The sequence below is a fragment of the Ascidia mentula genome, chromosome 2 (assembly GCF_947561715.1).
Source record: "Ascidia mentula chromosome 2, kaAscMent1.1, whole genome shotgun sequence".
Lineage (NCBI taxonomy): Eukaryota > Metazoa > Chordata > Ascidiacea > Phlebobranchia > Ascidiidae > Ascidia > Ascidia mentula.
This window is the reverse complement of record NC_138567.1, coordinates 59,398-78,597: the sequence shown is the minus strand read 5'-3', so window position 1 is coordinate 78,597 and position 19,200 is coordinate 59,398. Positions and strand designations below refer to the sequence as shown.

The following is a 19,200-nucleotide window of genomic DNA, read 5'->3' as shown; positions in this document are numbered from 1 at the left end:
TTTATGTTTTTTTATTGATTTCTTTCCTCCTCCGGCACCAAATTGCACCAAACTATCCTCGTCCTCCTCGGGGTTTCCGGGTCTTCCCCCTTTCCTTCCCCTACATCGTCTCCACCCCCCTTGGACCTGTCGACTCCACCCTTCCTAACCCCCCCAACATCGACTCCACCCCTTCTGAAACCACCATCAGGTTGATGACGATGAACTCCCAAGTCAACCCCAGTGCGCCTGAAGCCCGCCATCGCGTGGTAATGTGGCTGAGGTGGTGGCGCCACCTTGCGGGGGATAAACAAGGCTTCGTCTATCTCGCCAGAGGATGCTGCGTCTTTCTCGATAGGTACGTCACTCCCACCCAACGCAGGTACTTTTCTCCGACGTTTGCGCGGTAAACCTGGCCTTCGTTTGTTCTTGCAGTATTGTTGATAGATCGCGCGATCGTAATCGTTTGCATTCGACAACCAATGGGCATCCGACCTTTCTACTCGTTCGTTACTCGATGTGAGCGCAGTCAAGCGTTGCAACATTTTTGGATCGGTTTGTATGAAGAGAGGATGAACCGGAAACACTGGATTTCGTCTAAACACGAGTACCAAATGTTAACTTGATGTGATTCGACATCCACTTAATTTAATTCAAGAACAATTGAAACAGGAAAATTACATCAAATATTTGGGATCTTTTTTAAATACACATTAGTCGAAGCAATTCAACTTCAAGATAATCAAGCAGTCTGGAACTTGTTGGTAAGTTAAAGACCAACTTACAAAACCTACCTGCTAATAAACAGACTCCAAACCACAACTACACATTTGCACGGTTCAATTATCAAACCGAAAACAATGATGGCGATTGGTAAAGCTCCTAATATCACGTGATCAGCTGGACCAATCGCCGTAAAGGCGTAAAAACAGGAGAATGCAACTGAACCAGCTGCAAAGAAATTCGTTTATGTTGACGTTGCAGTTGCATTGCCCATTGTCACTCACCACAAAAAACAAATAGCAACGTTTGAGCAAAGAATGAACCGATGTGAGAATACTTTGATTTGGATGGAAACAAGCTGAGCAACGTGGCGATGTTTGATTGGTAAGCTTCGGTCATTTGTTTGCTGTAGCGAAAATCTCAGAAATGAAACAGAGTATAAATAAGAAACTAGTACTCACGGTGTTAGAGTTACTCCGAATATTTCCTTTAACATTTCCCTTCCAGTATTTGTTTTGAGCGCCTCTTTAGTCGCCACTTCCGTTTCTTCTTTTCCTGCTTGTTTCAAATCCTCAATAAATTCTTCTTTAGCGCCGCCGCAAGATGGCGCTGGAGGGTCTTCATCCAAGCAGAACGTCACATGCTTTGGGTTTTTTTCCAGATCTGACGCACACGTGACGAAACTTATTCGGTCCGTGCTGATTTCGTCACTTTTAACGTCATGCGGTCCCATGCTAAGATCTGGAAACATAACATCCTCATTTGATGACGTAGTTTCAACGTGTGACGTAGAAGATGAATCATCATTTGTTTCTTCTTCAGACCAATTTGACCAAATGTTGACGTTTTGTCTTTCGTCACCAGAATTCTCCATCAGGTTAGTGACGTCATCTCGAAGAGCCGCCTCCGATTCCGTCCATACGTCATACGAGCCGCCGTGCTTTGTATCACCCAAACGACGCCTAATGACGTCATCTACCATGTCGTCACGGAGGTCCTTTATTGCGTCACACTCCTTATTGGAAAGTTTCATATCAAAACGAATCCAGTTTCTTATGCGTTCGAAATCTATCAACACGTCATCAATTGTGCAACTGCTGACGTCATGTCCGGTGTGAAGAAGCGAGGAAATGTGGTCACGTACAGAGGAGGTGCTTGTAGCTGCGATAAACGTTAATAAGCATTCTGCATGTCATTACGTTGCAATCCCCACCCTCCATCTTTTTCCACCAATCATCTTCCTCCACGTCATCCAGATCTTCCAAGCATCTTTTCATCAACTCCCTCGTGTTCTTCATCGAACTATCGACAACCTCACTGAACCGCAACAACCTCCGTACACTCAGGCTGCGTCACACATGTAATTGTTACGTCGCACAGACCACATCTTGTTGGTTATTGTGCGCTAACCTTGTTAAAACGCTAATATTGGCGAGATATTGTTTCGCTTGGTTGCATTGATCGATTGCTCGCATTACGCAAGTCTGGTCGCTCGCATTTTTCACAATTTCATTCAGACATTCCCGCAAACAGAACTCCAGGGCGCCGTCTAGCGGTAAATCGCAACCTGGTTTCGATTGCTGAAAACAAAGCAAAGCCTTAAAGTTTTACAGTAAAGTTTGGATATTTACCAATGAAGTGATGAGCTTGTTCAAAAATTTTCCCGCCATCTGCTGTTCTTGAACCGGAAGTTCCCACGGTGCCTCTAGCGCTTCCGTGCAGTCGAAAACACTTCCGCAAAGTTTAGTCTGAAGTCAAAATTCATCACTCACCAAATATCGGAGGTTTTCAAACACAACAAACCTCAATAAACTTGACCACGAGGTCGAACATAGTTTGTTCCTTTGCTACTTTGCCGGAATTACCGAAGTCTGCAAGAATTTGTGAAACGAAATGATTTGGTGTCGAATGTGACTTGGATCAAGTTTGGTATTGCTACCCATGTAAAGAATGCTGACGGACGTACCTGTCATAACGTTACTCGCTGTATCGAATTCTTGTGTGATGTCATGATATTTGGAGGGAAATTCCCGCTTTAGTGTCAACACTGCAAAATGAATGGGAAAGAGTGCAAACGAGCCATCACTTCAACTCTTACCTTCGTCCATCAGTTTGTTAAAGGAATTCATCATCTCGCGGAAATGAGCGAGTTTTGTTACGTGGTATGACGTCACAATAGCTCCTGTACTATCAAGCTGATTGGGCGGAAGGTCGGGCGCGAATAAAATAGTTCTGGTCGACTGCACAGCACATTGGATGAGCTGTCGGTAAAAGCTCATCCGATGTTTCTCTTTATCTGTTGTAAGATGTCGATGGAGGTTTTTGATTGGTTAAAACACAAACTAACTTGAATTTTTTAAATTTTCCCCCAATTCCCGAATCGTCGGTCTCCAAAGAACGGGTAACATTTCGCTGTAGCGAGTAACCAGCTGTGATCCGAATACGTCACTTCCGCCGCATACCTGCAACAACACCTAACGCTAGATGGCGGTCTTGTCAACCCTGACAATACCGTGCATGACTTCTCATGGGCACCAATCGCTTCCTCCTTCGAACGTGCCATCAAACCACGTGACCTCACACACTCGTCCACGCATCGTTGCACACCGAGCAACGCCACGTCATGTCTCCTCCACCAATCAGCATCGAGCTGTTTGGCGGTTTTGATGTCATTATGGAGCATTGTGTCACAGCTTTAAAGGTAATCATTTTATTTATGATGTCATGCAAGGCACAAAGTTTTACCAGTATCCTTGTAAATGTAAGAGCGGCACCTGGCGGGCTTTCCGCACATGACAACACGCGTCGCTAGAGGGAGCAACAGAACCTTCATTATCGGACAATTGAGTCTCTCCTGGAAATAGAAAAACTTTTATTGCCCCGCGTACCACGGCCCCCAACTCACATACTTATTCCCATTAACTCCATTAACACGTGCTGTTCGTTGGCCTTTACTGGAATGACGTCATTACTGTCGACGTCATAGGCCGTATAAAGTGATATTCCACTGTCACATGTTGATCCGGTTTGTTCAAAACACCTGAAAGCTTTGAGTGGGTGGAGGTACCGCGGACACGGGGGGCGCTGTTGAGTCCCAATATAAACCTTTTCATTTTCACAAACTCTAAAACAATTATTTCCGATGTTTTTTACTTGATTGAATGAGTTGGCGACACAAATTTGAATTAGTGTCTAATGTTCTTAACAATGCAAAGTGTCAATCTTGTTTAAATCTTCACACTGGTTAGTTGAGTATGAAACTGTATGAACGATTCTATGGCCAGGTTGGACACCTTTATCCAAAAGGGAACTCACAACAACATGTGGAAACTTCACTCCAACTATTGAACGGTTACGTCACTGCTACAGTTTGATTCTTGCTGTCTCGGAGTTTATTTCAACACAAATTTGTATTGCGGTTTATGGGATCTTACTTGCGTGTCGGTGGAGGAGGTGACGTCATACCTCTGTCCTCTAGTGGCTCCGTTCGTTTGCACAAGCATTCTAGCGGAAAACTGGGTTTGCACATTTCGTCACAGCAATTGAATTTGGGTAACTATAGAAACAATTGTGAAGCAAGGTAGTTGCCTTAGCAACAAAGTTCTAACCTTGTGAAGGTCACAGGATTCTTTCAACCAATTGTTTTTGAATAACTTAGTGACAATAGGTTTGTTTGATTGTTGATGTAACAATCTCTCTTTTGTCGCAGAATAAAAAGAATCTGATTTTTCGCTCTTGTGTTCGTCGTCAAATGTTATAAATTCGTTCCAGTTCTGAAACGAAGTTGTTTGTTACGTTGACAAGACACAAATCTACCTTTCTAAAAGCTTCTCAACCTCAACTCGACAACTGTGATGTGTTACCTGGTCACGTGGGCTTCTGTCAGCGGATACATCTACCAACAAACAAAAGCCACGTAACAACAATTATTACATAGTTATGACATCACCATCGTCATCTTCTTGCTTGATCTCATAACGAAAAATAATCGCGTCATTCCCACGGCTAGTGACGTCACATCCTGCTGACGGAATAGGAATTCCGGTTGATAGTGAATTTGTTTCTACATCCATCCCTTTCGATGGTTTCGGTATCTTGGTTACGTAATCGGTCATGACGTCAACCATATCACGTGAATTAGTGACATGGGTGAGTTTATCGGCAAGAGCGCATATTATGCAACCATTGCAACTGACGTTGTGCTCCATCTGCCGAGGAGCTGGAGGTAGGACAACGTTCTCTTCCGTTATGATGTCAACATCATTTGTGATGACGTCACGTTGTGGTAGATCGCTAACTTTTCGACCCCATTTATTTGCGACATCTTTTATTGTGGGTTGGGGTTTTGGTTGGATCTCTGGTCTGGGTCTGAAATGAAGGAAAATCAACTAAAGTTGACACTGATCAGAATCAACTTACTTGTAGTCGAAACTCAAATAAAACTTGTCGTAATCACGTGATTGTAGGTAGAACTCGTTCCGGTTTTGTTGGAGGTTCGCTCGACACAATATTCCCTTTAACATACGCTTCTGTTCATCCGTTTTTGTCATATTCGTTTCTTTTGGTTTAACGTCATCCACTTTTAAAACATCGGATAAAACAAAATCCGATTTGTTTTGTTCGCACGAAACATCGGATTCAGTCGGAGTCCATCGGAAATCTTCGGACTTTTCATTTGGTGGCGGAATTTTAATCGATTTATCCCCATGACGGCAACAAACGTTGCACGATTTCCATGGCGGCTTATTTTCATCGAAATCTTCCAAAGATTGATTTGCTTTTGTCGTGTTTGGATGTACTACAGATTATATTGAAACATTACCAATCAAATGATTGTGACGTTACAAACGTACTGAGGTCAGTGTCGTCATCGTGATCTTCGACAACCATCCTTGCATGGTCGACTGCCTCCATTATAAACCGCGCCATCGAGTTAAAACGGATGATCACGTGACTAATGTTGCGACCGCATTTCTGCAAATCACGTGACCAACAAACATTATTTTAAGGATCGCAAGTTAACACACATGTGACGTCACTACCTGTACTATTGGGTTTAAATGGTTGTGGATGTTCCTTTTTATCTCTCGCGCCACCGTGTGTCCCCTTCTGCCGTCCGCTTGCAAATCAGCGATCAACATTTTTCCTGCACGCACCTCGTTTGCATGTTCAGCCAACCGTGACAAAACCTTCAGTCAACTGGAACATAACAATCATCGCACAAAAGTTAACGAACTGACCTTTGACCCACACATCGAGTGACTTTTGACCCCTTTGTATAATTGAAGCAATAAAAATCGACCTTCGCGACCCGATGATGCAACCTCCCCATGAAGGTCAATCAACCGTGTCACGCCCTCTTCGCGTGACGAAATGTTGTTTATCATTCGCCTGATGACGTCAAGGCCTAAAAACTTGCCTTGTGCAACAATGACGTAATAAATGACGGTAACCAATACCTTCCCCTCCGCTAGAAGCGATCTGGAGCAAGATTTCGCCAAACAGAACAGCACCATCTTGTGACTGAAGCATGAAGCGGTAAAATCTTGACAACCGCTTGAGGTCGCGCTTGTGTAGTGGGGCAAGAGGGCAATCCTGAGTCGGGTGAAAAGGTCAAAGGTCAGGCTACCACATATCGTATTGAGTCGATTCACATTTTATTGTTTGGTTGGTCAACTCACCCTAGGGGGAATTCCCAGATCAGTTACTTTATCACACCAGTGACGTATTTTAAGAAGTTCACGCTCCAGAGGATCTACAAAACACATAGTTACAGAAGGAAGTCATGCGTGACGTAATCTTACTCTCCACCCCGCTTCCAGATATATTCGCATCGTTTGTTCCAAAATCTCCATATTTTTCCTGCAAACCTCAGGTTGAAGTTATCCCACGTGGTAAACCATAACTAACCTGTATACGGAGAACGTTGTCCGATTGGTATTTTAATCTCGTTGTGACGTCACAAATAAGCAATTCCCATTCGTGCGTGTTTCGCGTCAGGGAGATGACGTCATGAAATGCCTGTTAACATGAGTATGTAGATTACCTGATTATGACGACACAAATGAAGTGATGTCACCTTCCTTCCTGTTTCGCTGGTCGAGACCACGATACAAAACCTGACGAATAATTCCGAACCTTTTTCACTTTCACCGAATATCGAAAACAATTCACCAACCGATGTGAACATATCTCTATGTGACTTCATGTCACGATAAGCTTGAGTGAGTTTCGCCGCGTATTCGGGAAACAGCATCATCGAAAATATCTAAAGTAACCTCTTTTGTTGTTACGTCATACACGAAAACATAACGTCACAGTTCCACCCACCCTTTGTTTAGGTAAAGGTTCAGGAAAATTCTTCAACATTGATTCATGTACAAAAATGTTTTCGTGTGACGTCAAATACGCGTCATCAGGTATACCGGGTTTGGTCCATTGTTGCCCTCCAGTGGCAAGGTCAAAATAAATCATGCCAACCTTTGTGACGTAACATTGTATATCAAAACTACTATAATTTGATGAAAAGTTTTTACCAGTTCAATTTCTTCCCGTGTCAAATTCTCCAGCGATTTGGGTTTTTCTATCACAGAAACTTCTTTCAGGATATTTCGGCTCATTAGTTCAGCGATGGCTCCAGCTACAAACACAACTAATTCATCATCAATTTCATCACTATCGTTCCGCTTCACTACTCACCAGAAGCTTTCGTCGGTTGACTTTCGCCGCCAGAGAGCAGCAAAGCACGACGACCTTTTCTACAAGAAGAATTTTTCCGACAATTATATGGAATTGTGGGAGGGGAGGGCAAATGTATCACGTGGTTTACCTCAATTTATCGAATTCAGAAACTGGCATCGATTCCATTGTTTTGAATCGCTTAAAGTCGAGCCTTCCCATGTTCAATGAATCGATTGAGAATGAACTATCGACCTAATCAGCGCGCACAATGTCACTATTGAAATTGTTTGCAAAACTATTTTAAACCAACAGAAAGTTTGTGCAAACAAACCTGTATCCTCAGTTTTTATCTTTCGGAACAAATAAGATATCCTTAGAACAAAAGGCATTATGAGTTATTTGTTACGTCACCTTCCACACTGACGTGGGATTAACAAAGAATCCATCCTTTCCGACGTCGACTTGCATCACATTTTTAATGACGTCAGCGATGTTTAGTTCAAGAACTTCGGCGTCTTCCTTATGGGTTGGTTGAATAATTGATTCGAATGATGGGAAGACGAACGGCGTCGATTCATTCTGTTCCAAGTTAACCCTGCTATCCTCCGGTCCTGTGAGTAAACGTACACAAGTTAGGCGATATTTGTGTTGTTTTCTGTTCTCGTGTGTAATTGCAATTCAAACTTACTCAACCGTGACATTCTCCTTTTTATGACTGCCATTGAATGCCCGACTTTACCAACCGCCCGCCGAAATCTCTGCACAGAAGAAAACGTAACAACATGTCGACATTGTTACGTCACAATAACTTACTCCAGGCTCTCTTGAACTCGGATTGTTATTTGATTGTTTCGTATCAATGTTGTCGCGATTGGGTTGGGTTTGAAGCAGATCGATATCCTGAGCTGTCCATTCGGTCACGTGATCAGCACCTAAAGTAAAATCCGCGCGCGATAAATGTTCCATCCCTCGTTACCATGGAAACGCACCTGCAGCCATCCAATCCCAAAACTCGTTTTCGTCGTTTTGGATATTTATAAACTTTTTATATTCTTCCAATCTGTCTTTGTCATCTGGAAGAAAATTTGTGAAAAACCCCTGCAGTATCCGGTGTTGAAACGCGGATCTTCCATGTTTGTTATTCCAGCTTTAGTTTTTTTTTTATCTATTTACCTTTGCTTGATATATGACACGGGAGGGCGCTGTGAGGCTTCAACTCACTTGGTTTTTCCGGGAGCTGTCCTGTAAAGTTGTAGTTTAAATACAATGACCAGATTGTTACTTTTACCCAACCCACCCTGGTACCAATCTGCATCCTCATACACAAGCTGTGGGGATTTCCCCAGACCTCGCAAATACATTTCTCCGGCATAAACCGGAAGTGACGCAATCGATGACGTGTATACCCCAAGTACAACCGGCCCGAGATGTGGTATCAACCAGTTAACCAGTAAGGTCACACTGATTGATGTTATGATGTGGCAGGACGAGCACAGAAATCGAAACGGCCGAGAAAAGTTTGAATATTTTAACGAGAAACACTGGGAGGTCCAAAGATGGTATTCTGTATGAAAGAATGAATGGTATTGAAATATTGAACTTGGTAAAGCAATGCTGCAATAAACATGAATTTGTGGCCGAAAATTGCCGGAAAAAGAATCACTTCAATATTAAAAGAGTTTTTGATATTTAGTACAAGATGAAATTTTTAAGCAAAACTCGTGCAACATTTACAAACCATAAAATTCCTTCATTAACAAAAAAGTTTACGATCGATTTTTGAAATGTTGATCACCTGACAAACTTCTTGACAACCATCCAAGAATAATCCGCCGGCTGATGTCGCTGTCGGGGTGAACACAACTCAAGGTCACCTTCACCGGTTCCAAGAACACCTCAATCCACTCGTGATAGGGAAAGTACCATTTCTACCGCACACGTAAATGAATCGTCATCACAGGGTGCACGTAATATATAACGTCACTTACCTTGTTCTGGCATCCACCATAGGTGACCGGCTGCACGGTTACACTACTCAAAAACCACCGCTTTTTCCGCACTGAACATTCGCATACGACGACCACGTGCAAGATGTCACCTAGAGGCCACTGGGTGGCGTGCAAGTGCATGTGCGTTTCTGCTTCGTTGAGTCGAGAATGGACTTCCCCGTTTATGAGAAACGTACGACTTTGTCCTTTCGTACCTGAAAAATATTTGTTTGCGCGTGGGTGAATGTGAACCGAACAACAAGCAGTCAGCAACCACCATTGCAATGCACGTCACTTACCTATTAATTTGATGTAAACATCACCTTCGTGACCTGCCCAAGGTCGACATCCAACCGATAACGTGATGACGTACCAATGTGTCTTCTGTGGTTTTAGTGGCAACCGGACAGCATGGTGCTACACAACAATTTTGGTGATAAATGGGTAAAATTTTACACTCCGCTACTTTGATTTCTGTGTGTCGTCACAATCAAGCAACTTTTATATTTGGTTGAATTTAAACGCAGCATCTCAATGTCACTAAACAACAAAGCCATGGGCCAAGGAAAAGTTTAATAAATAAACATAATCACAAAAGTTTATGGTGCAATTAATATCAGCCTCCTTTGTATAAAAACCTACCCAAAATTTCTTCCTTCTCTTTAAACTCAACCACAAGTAACAAGCAACAAGAAAAGCAAATAAAAACAACGAAGATGCGACGGTAATCCACTGCAGAGTCGTAACCTCCATCACCTTCAGGTAAATAGTTTTTCAATATTAAGTCATCTAATGTGTTGAATTAAGGCGACTATCTCCATGTTTCCTCCCACAGATTAAAACTGTCCAACATTAACATCAATAAATAACTTTAAGTCAAGAAAAAGTTTTGTAAGTGAACAATTCCTTTGTGTTACAGCATAAACAGTTCATTGTTACGGTCATAAAAGTTTTACGCAACATGAAAGTATATGTAACGGGCGGAATTTTTGTCAATGGCGCGTTACTAAATAGGTTTTATGATTCCAGTAAACACGGTGGACACACGATGGCCAATAAAAAAGAAACATGCAGTAGATCCCCTCAATAGGTGACGGTAAATGGTTTCCATTCTTTAAGAAGACTGTCTTTTATTTTTTTAAACACAAGCTTACGCGAGTACCATTAGCTTCATCAGGTGTAAATAAACACAATGCGATGCAAACAACAAACGCACAACAGGAAAAAAAACGATAAGTTTGTTGCATCTTCAGTGGCTCATGAACCCCCAATCTCTGTTAAAGCCAGCGCTGATGGAGTTGTAGAGGCCAATGTGGTGTTGTTTCGGGCGTTTCCTTTGCCTTGATTTTTCCTTCAACTTTTTGCAAAACCATTACCCGTAGGCCTATGTCGTGATTGGGTTCATTGTAGTGGCCCCACTGTCTTTCCAGTGTTATTGTGTCGGGCATCGTTTTTGTGACTGTTCATTTTTCGCAGTGTTTGTCCCGTCTGTCCAATGTGTGTGGGTAGCGTACACACTCCACGTTCACAATTTGTGTGCATCGTAAAGGCAATTTTGTGTCGTAAAGGCAAATTCTGTGTAAAGGCGTATATCCACAGAAGCTCATCATTTCAAAATGTTACTTTCCCAACCCAAATAACAATGTTTATCTTGTGCAAAAAAAAGCCATACTCTCTGCACAGAATTATTAATTTAATAAACTCTTACAATTTCCTCAAGTTTCATGTTAAAACGCCAAGATTACAAAAAAAAGAAAGTAACGCACGCTAATTAAACTTACTTTGCAGTGGCATATTACTGTCCCGATAATAGCGGAGGTCTCATTGGATGTTATACAAGGAAGGCGTTGTACTGTTAATTTTGTCCAGTTGTCTATTTATGGAAACGATAGTTTGCAGGTTTTTTTGCCATTAATTTTGTAACAATTCAAAAACAACTTACATAGTTGTTGCATTTTTCGATGGATTTTGTTGAATTTTGAGTGATTGAATATTTTGAGTGATTATAAACATAAATAAGATCAAATTAAAAACATAAACACGAAGCTCATAAAAACTTTTGTTTTTAGAGAAGACTTGGCCTTAAAGGATAGTTTGTATTATTTGTCAGGTTTTTATTTAAATAAACTTTAAGTTCATGGACAAAGTAATGTTTTCCAAATAATAATAATAATTTTTTTTTGCACGGTTTGACGGTAAAGTTCGAAATCCTCAGAGCCATTTGTTACAATCTGGGTCTTCTACATTGCATACATATTAATATAATTCTTTGTTTTGCAGCATAATTTTTGCATGTCAAGATTTAATTTTTATTCGGGTAATGTAGAATTCTTGGATTAGTGGAAGTATACAAAAGCAGAAACATGAGGTTAGTTTTGCATTCTTGTTTTGTTTTTTTAGAATTGTAATTTTTTGTTTTGGTAATTAACGAATACTAACAAAATGCATGTTTTCAGTGAGGTACCAATGTGCAAGTCTTGTAAAGCTTCTGTGATGATTTACGATGATTCAGAGAGGAAATGGAAAACCGCGGGTCGATCCCCTGGCTTGTCTGGTGCTTGCGTCTACCACCACCAGGGTGAAAATACTTTCAGGGTTGTCGCGCGAAAGGACAATGGTGGAGAGGTACAAAACCACCAGCATTTCTTGGTTCAATTCTTTTTACAAACCTTGCTTTTAGCATCACAATAATTTCACCTTTATAATTAAAATTTTGAGGTTGGTTGTTCTGGAATGTTGACATTGTTATTAGAAACCAGAACTGTATCCTATTTTATCATGTTTTCCAATAAAATATAAATTTAAACATATTAACTTGGACATTATTGAACTTTCACTTTTTTAGTAATTTATTACATTTCCATTGGGGTTTAACAACAAAAGTAAAGACGGATCATTATTTGTTACCAGGTGGTGATAAATTGTGCTGTTCTGCCGCAACTAAAATACAACAAAGCCACCCCAACATTCCATCAATGGAGAGATGGTGTGAGGACAGTATATGGACTTAACTTTGCGAACCCAGATGAAGCCAATACCTTCGCAAATTCAATGGAGAAAGCTCTTAGTTTGTTGAGGGGGGGAGGTAGGTGATGTATGTTTGCGGACATCTTCCAACTATGTTTGCATTGCTCTTGTTTCTGTGGTTTGGATTAGCAATTAATATGTATAACCTTGTAAACTGCAAAAACCTTTATGGGCCTGAACTGATCTTGTCATTCTGAATTATTGGGTCATTGTAGCCAAATTACATAAGATCTTGGGTAATATTAACAATTTTAATAACTGGTAATTTTGCCATGTTGTCATTTGTAACGAATTAGAAGAGAGGCCCACATGATTGTTACTGTGTGTTGAGTTGATCAGTCAGTCAGTTGACAAAGGTGTTGAAAAGTAATTGCTTCGTTAAATCCATTCTCACTTGAACACTTCTTCTACTTCAATTCTTCTTCTTTGCAATCTCAATTGAACTGTTGGTTCAGAATTTACTGTCTTCATTCTGTGATGAAATTGTTTCCCTGGTCTGTGGTTAATGTAATGTAGAAATATGACTGAGAGACATGGAATGGCAGTCAGATCAACAGCTTCTATCAAACTTTGTAAGTGACTTTTGATAAAACTGAACTTTTGCTGACAATTTTGTTTACAATTTGTCACAAACTCAGGGTAGATTATATTTAAGACAAGATGCAAACTAATTTATAAAAATAGTTATTTTTGTTTAGTTGGTAATATTGCACATTAGCAACTAATGCATTGCAATAACGTAGCAAATGATTTGGCGTGTATACAAATAAATTCAAGTCCAGTTAAAAGTGTTTTGTAACGTTGAAAATATGCATTGTAAATTTCTATGTTTTTTTATTCCAACAATTCTTCAGCTTCCCCCAAACTGCGACGTAGGAGTCACACCGGAACCTTTACGTCATCCAACAAGAATCCTCCACTTTTGTTATCTGATTTCTGTGATTCCTTGAATCTTTCTCTCAATGATTCTGTCCTAGCTTCACCCCCAGCCTTGCACATGAGCCAACAATTTGCAAATTTTCTTCCAAGCTTTCAAAATTTGCAAGTAAGACCCTCCGATGAGAAACCACCCTCTCTTGTGGCAACTAGTGAGGGTTTGCATCAAGAAACGACACCGAATGTCATTGTTAAAGATGTTTCTGACCAATCAAATATGTTTCCCAACATCCGGATAAACAATTCTAAAACCCTAAAAACTTCAGAAAGACGAGAGGGGAGACCTCCAGTGGCAAGAAATGCAAACAGGCACCAAACCCATTCTCTCCCAGGCTCACGTTCGTCGTCCCCATTGAAAGGGAAATCCCCCCAATCCCCCCCACTTGCCAAACTCCTCATGGAGTCAATTATTAACAAACAACATAAAATGGACAAAACTACTGCCATGGAGAGACGAGTGTCTCAACCGTGCATGAGTAAAAACAACTTACTGGGTGTCACTGCTCCACCACCGACCCCTGCGGTGTCTCCAATGCCATCGCGATCTGCTTCCCTCTCGAATGTAAGCAGTCTGTCAGATGACCTACCATCTCGACCAATCATGATCAACGTTATGAGAGAGCTCAGTTTACGAGTTCCTTTGCTTCCAGCACATGATGAAATCCTGCATCGAGGTTTTGTGGCTGTCACCTTTCTTTTGATTCAATCTTGTTCTTATTGCTTGAAACTTTGGACTGTTTGTTAGCTTCTAGTTTAGTTTGTGGAAGTCATATCAGTACAGTAGTCACAGCCATCTCATTTGTTTTATGCAACTTGTAAAACTTGCTGCATAAATTATTTTATTTTGTTATTAAGCCTTTGTATAAACCAGTTTTGGCAGATATTAACAAATTAATAATTTTGCTTTTATTTGCAGGAGCACCAGCTGGTCCTACACCCGCAGAGCTGGAAGCAAAAAGGTTTGCGATAACAGTTTGTTCATGCATCATCTTTCAATGTTGGCATTATGAGTCATGTCTGTTATGCACGATTGTATTATGGGTTTTCATGTAGCTACCATGTTACATACCTGTAAAGAGAATAAGCATTTATAAAGTGCAACAAGCAACACTATGTATAAGTGTGTGCAACATAGCTCAAAGGTGTGCAAATGCAACTTAGATGAGTTTTGTTGCTAGTTTTATTTACAACCATAACAAGTGTTTTAGGCCAAAATTGGTCATTTGATTGATATTAAACAGTCAAGGATTTTGTTTCATTAGAGGTAGTAACCTTACAGTGCGCGTACTTTTCAATCCAACACAGATAAATATTGGTATGTTGCATAAATCTACAAATTTCTGTGGATAAACCTGAGTCACATGCATCCATAAGATTGTGCATAAAATTAACTGATGTTGTTCTGCATATTTCTGTGATTCCTCTTTTTGTTTCATGCAATCATTATTGATGTTATAATATTCTACTTGTTGCCACAAAATATTCATAATCATGTTTTAGAAGAGAGAAGGAACAACAAGAACGAATGGAGCGGGAAAAGCAGGAGCGTGAGCGTCAAGAGAGGGAGAGGCAAGAGAGGGAAAGACAAGAGAGGGAGAGGCAGGAGAGGGACAGACAAGAAAGGGAGAGGGCGGCAAGCGGTAAATTTTTGTCTTACAAACTAGTATTTGTTGTCTAAAGTTACACTGCAGTATGTCATTAACATATTAAAACTTCTTTTAAATGAATTGAAATTATAAGTTTTTAATTTTGCGATAATTGTACCATTCAACCACATGTGCAATTTAGCTGCACCCCCACCTCCACCATCGTCAGGGGGAATCCCACCACCCCCACCATCTGGGGGAATTCCCCCACCCCCACCATCTGGGGGAATTCCACCACCGCCATCTGGGGGAATACCCCCTCCCCCACCATCTGGGGGCATTCCTCCACCACCTCCTAGTAGCGGTGGTGGTAGTGCCCCTCCAGCACCCTCTGGTGGAGGTCTTGCTGCTGCTTTGGCGGGAGCTAAACTGAAGAAAGCTGTAGTAAGTCTATTCATATTTCACAATTGTGTGCAAAAGTTGATTTCGTGATATCTTTTTATTCAGATTCTCCCATTTCAGTTTGTATGAATGGTTGTTCAATGTATGCCCTTTTATTTTAATTATGCTGAATTTGTGCCAAAAAATCTGTGTAACTTTTATTTTGGTGAAATTAGTTTTTCGAATGCTTTTATATTGCATTGAAACAGCCCACATGGCATTTATAGATTTGCAATGGTGTTTGTGATTATGATGTCATAGTAGGTAATGTGCCAATCACTTCCTCTGCTTGTGTTGTCACAATAGTCTGATGCTTCCTTGAATGAACAAACTAATGATGCTTTATAAGGTTAAGGGGATAATTTTATTGTTAATGTTGAACATAAACTTTATTTTTTTAATGATTGAAACTGAATGGATAACCTTCGCAGATGGATAATGTACAATATCTGTCTGATTAGTTACAAAAAGTTAATGATTGTCTACTTTCTAGTAATAGTGATTGCGTTTGTGTCTCACTTGTAACGTCAAGTTTTGCTTGGTCCTCACTTCTGCATGCATTGTGTTCTATCCCATGCTGCAATGCATACAGGATCTAATTACTTACATGTAGACTGTCTTAAGTCGCCTGCATAAACAGGAAGCTGCCGTAATTAACCTCCAGTGTTTCCATCAATGCATAAATGGTGGTTCGAAACCACTGTGCATATTGTGCTATTCTAGTCAGAGGCTGTTTGTTAGAGGTCTGTTTTGTGAACTTGCTTTTGCTGAATCGTGTTGAAGGGTTAAATTTCCTCCTCTTGCACAACTGATAATAATTACTGGTTGTATAATTGCATATTTACCATGACATGCATTATTTGAATTCCTCAAACAGTCAATATGATTTTGTCCACAGGTCACAGATGAAGCGCCATCTACTGGTGGTGGTGGTGGCGGAGGTGGCAGCAGTAGCGGAGGAGGTGGAGGTGGAGGACTTGACCTGATGGGAGAACTTCAAAAAAAGATGCAGTGAGCAGGATTATTTTGTGAATCAATCAACAATCAGTTTAATTTTTGTTTATTTTCAGGAGACGACGCGCTCAACAACAGAATGGGGTTTGTCACAAGTTTCTTGGTTAAACTTTGTTTTGTGTGATTATAATTTCAAGCTTTTTGTGAAAACTGTGTTCATTTGGATGCTTGTGAATAGTTGGTTGTTTGTTGTGTTTGTAGGACGGAGGTGGAGGTGGGGGTGGGGCTAAACCTGCAACAAACAGCGCACCAGCACCTAAACCTGCTGCACCTGCCAGTAAGTTGGATGTTTTAAGTAAGGTTACAAAGAAGGACTTTTCTTGATGTAAAATGTTTGCAGCAAACACAGTGGAAACCAAACGTCCGTGGCAGAAAGCGAATAATAATTCAACGAGCAATTCACCTTCTACTGGATCGAGGTAACTTACCTGTATAAATGTGGTAATAACTTACAAATAATTCATTGCAATGAAAATATAGATTACAAAACCCATCACCCGCTTCTTCTCGGCGATCTTCTTATGTCGCCCCGTGAGTTGAAAACACTAAAATCCCTTTATTTATAATCGCAATATTTTGTTCCACAAATTTTAGTGATTACAGAAAGCATGCGTTTTACTGGTTGTTTTTTCTTTAGTAAGAAAGGGCTTTCTTTAAATGTCGATGATTTGTATGCAGTGGAAAAATTATAAACATTCTTTTTAAAAAGTACAACTTAGCTATTATGTTATGACATAATATTGTTAACAATGCATTCAGTTGATATCCCTATGCATGGTGGTACCTTCCTAATTTTAAAGATAATTGTTTTTGTAAAATTCCGTGTTTTTAGTTATATCTACAGTAGATAGATAATCTACTGAGCATATATCTGTCCTTGTGACTTCATTTAATTTTCTATTAGGAAATCTGGGGGCGGAGGTGACTTGGATCAATTAAAACAGGTTTGTTTAACTATTTATTTTAATTCTTTATTTTTTCATCTCATTTGTTTGTTTAGGAAATAATATCAGAAATGAGATCAGAAATCCAGAAAGTGAAAGAGGAAATTATAAAAGGTAGACAGACTTAAATCTTGATTCTGATATGAAGATAATTTGTTTGTTCTTAGTTATTCGGGAGGAAATGAACAAATGAATTGGAGATTTTGTTCGTTGTTTTATCAACTTATTGATGACTTTGCTGCAAGTCATACAACCTGTCCCATCCAAACATTACACCAACCAACGTTTAACGTGTGAATATTATGTAATCAGCTGTTCAGTATTTTATGTCATTTAACAAACTTTCATCAGTGGCTTTGCAGCAAAATATCTCAGCAGATATAACTTTATTTCATAATCTTTCATGGATTTCTAACTGCTGAACAAAAGAAATAATTTCAAATCACGTTTTATATTTTCTGTCATTACAATCAATATTAACCTTGTTTAAATATTGTATCGTTGACACTTTACTGCTTGCTTCCCTTCTCAATTGCGGTCACATGATGATCAGTAAATCAACCAATTGATGAGATGAAAGTGGTCGCGCTTGATCAGTCCTTATTAATGGCCTCCCTGTATATGTGGTGCCAGATAGTGAATGCAGTATTTTTAATCATGTTTTTGTCTTTTTCAATCCTCTGAATTGAATATCATTGGAAAGTCCAATCAGCTATAACATGATAAGCAGCACCAGCTTCACAAACCACTGTTAGAATCTCAATGAAAGCATTCCCCAAACACTATGTGCACTTGTGGCGTTCAACATAATATTATCCCAAAGTCATTATTCCTCAGCATGTGAAACATTGGTTTTTTCAGGTTAACACAAAAGTGAATGTGATTATATTGTCATTATGTATTTGGTCATGTGTTCGTGTAATCACCCAGCACCTCTTAATTTGTGCTTCTAAAAGACTTGCAGTGTTAAGATGACGGACAGGTGACGTTTTAATTGATATTCAGTGGTCAATGATGCAGAACGAATCATCACCCTTATTATTTTTTGTATATTAATGTTGTGTGTTTCCTCCTAATCATCTACTGTGGGCGATCACAGGGATTCTTGTGAAACAGTTGCATGATTTAATTTGAAAATACACTTTTGTATTCGGTGATGTTTTGTGTTCAGTTTTCCTGTAAAGTACAGAATTATTGTTAGGTTGGTTGTGAATCCGTCTCTTTGGGAAAGAGCTTTACACCGGTTTATAAATATCTCTTAGCAAACAACTGAATATCTGTAAAGCCCATCTTGTGTGATTGTGTAGTAATAAAACGTTGGACAGCATGCAAGAACGCGAAATTTTAACCAAACTTTGATAGTGTTAGCTCTTATTACCATACACCAGTGGTTCTCAACCGCCGGTCTGCGTCAACTATCCTGCCTGTGCGCCAAATATATAACAATTTTCGTGTGGAAGTCAACGCTCTACTTCGCCTTGCAGAAACTTCATTAGAACCGCGTGTAACGCGTATGATATCAAACAGATAGCAGCAAATTGATTTTTCATACTTCTTTTAAATTGCATAATTTCGTCGTAATTACATTTTGGGTTGATTTTTTAAGTCCACCGGTCCGCAAAATTTGTTTTGAAAGTTTGCCGGTCCGCAAACTTAAAAGGTTGAGAACCGCTGCCATGCACAACTTCCAATACGCAAACAAAGTTATGTGACTTTTATAGTGCGTGTTTTTAGCGCCGCTAGCGGTTATTATTGACCAATCACATTACAGGATTTGCAGGAACGTAAATCAAAAGTTGCCGCAAGAGAAATTTTGTTGACATGGGCAAATGTTTGCAAATGTTTGGTAGTTATTTCTATTGGTAATTTATAAGTAAGTAT

The 19,200-nt window shown here is 40.0% G+C and overlaps 2 protein-coding genes across 2 annotated transcripts; one reads left to right on the top strand and one right to left on the bottom strand.

Annotated features, from left to right (window-relative positions):
- Window positions 1-11: 11 nt before the first annotated feature.
- LOC145888986 (uncharacterized) lies at window positions 12-10,124 on the bottom strand. The gene is made up of 41 exons (XM_082979854.1): window positions 10,014-10,124; window positions 9,671-9,788; window positions 9,372-9,586; window positions 9,179-9,311; window positions 8,681-8,947; window positions 8,557-8,625; window positions 8,373-8,456; window positions 8,197-8,315; window positions 8,072-8,141; window positions 7,795-7,994; window positions 7,532-7,635; window positions 7,402-7,460; window positions 7,239-7,342; window positions 7,033-7,182; window positions 6,782-6,970; window positions 6,603-6,723; window positions 6,507-6,572; window positions 6,384-6,457; window positions 6,162-6,297; window positions 5,943-6,109; window positions 5,745-5,891; window positions 5,556-5,676; window positions 5,122-5,500; window positions 4,652-5,070; window positions 4,566-4,597; window positions 4,311-4,475; window positions 4,137-4,258; window positions 3,612-3,826; window positions 3,448-3,556; window positions 3,215-3,395; window positions 3,050-3,164; window positions 2,801-2,998; window positions 2,669-2,749; window positions 2,506-2,573; window positions 2,334-2,456; window positions 2,113-2,282; window positions 1,916-2,049; window positions 1,164-1,863; window positions 987-1,108; window positions 774-930; window positions 12-576 (listed from the first exon to the last, which is right to left on the bottom strand). Exons 1-41 carry the CDS (start codon window positions 10,122-10,124, stop codon window positions 12-14), a joined length of 6,879 nt encoding a protein of 2,292 aa, XP_082835980.1.
- Window positions 10,125-11,649: 1,525 nt separating this feature from the next.
- Window positions 11,650-18,476, top strand: LOC145889334 (uncharacterized). The gene is made up of 14 exons (XM_082980272.1): window positions 11,650-11,739; window positions 11,828-11,996; window positions 12,282-12,456; window positions 14,251-14,293; window positions 14,835-14,974; window positions 15,123-15,364; window positions 16,260-16,372; window positions 16,432-16,459; window positions 16,577-16,652; window positions 16,716-16,794; window positions 16,856-16,906; window positions 17,280-17,319; window positions 17,376-17,433; window positions 17,487-18,476. Exons 1-14 carry the CDS (start codon window positions 11,735-11,737, stop codon window positions 17,510-17,512), a joined length of 1,245 nt encoding a protein of 414 aa, XP_082836398.1. The 5' UTR covers window positions 11,650-11,734; the 3' UTR covers window positions 17,513-18,476.
- Window positions 18,477-19,200: the final 724 nt, after the last annotated feature.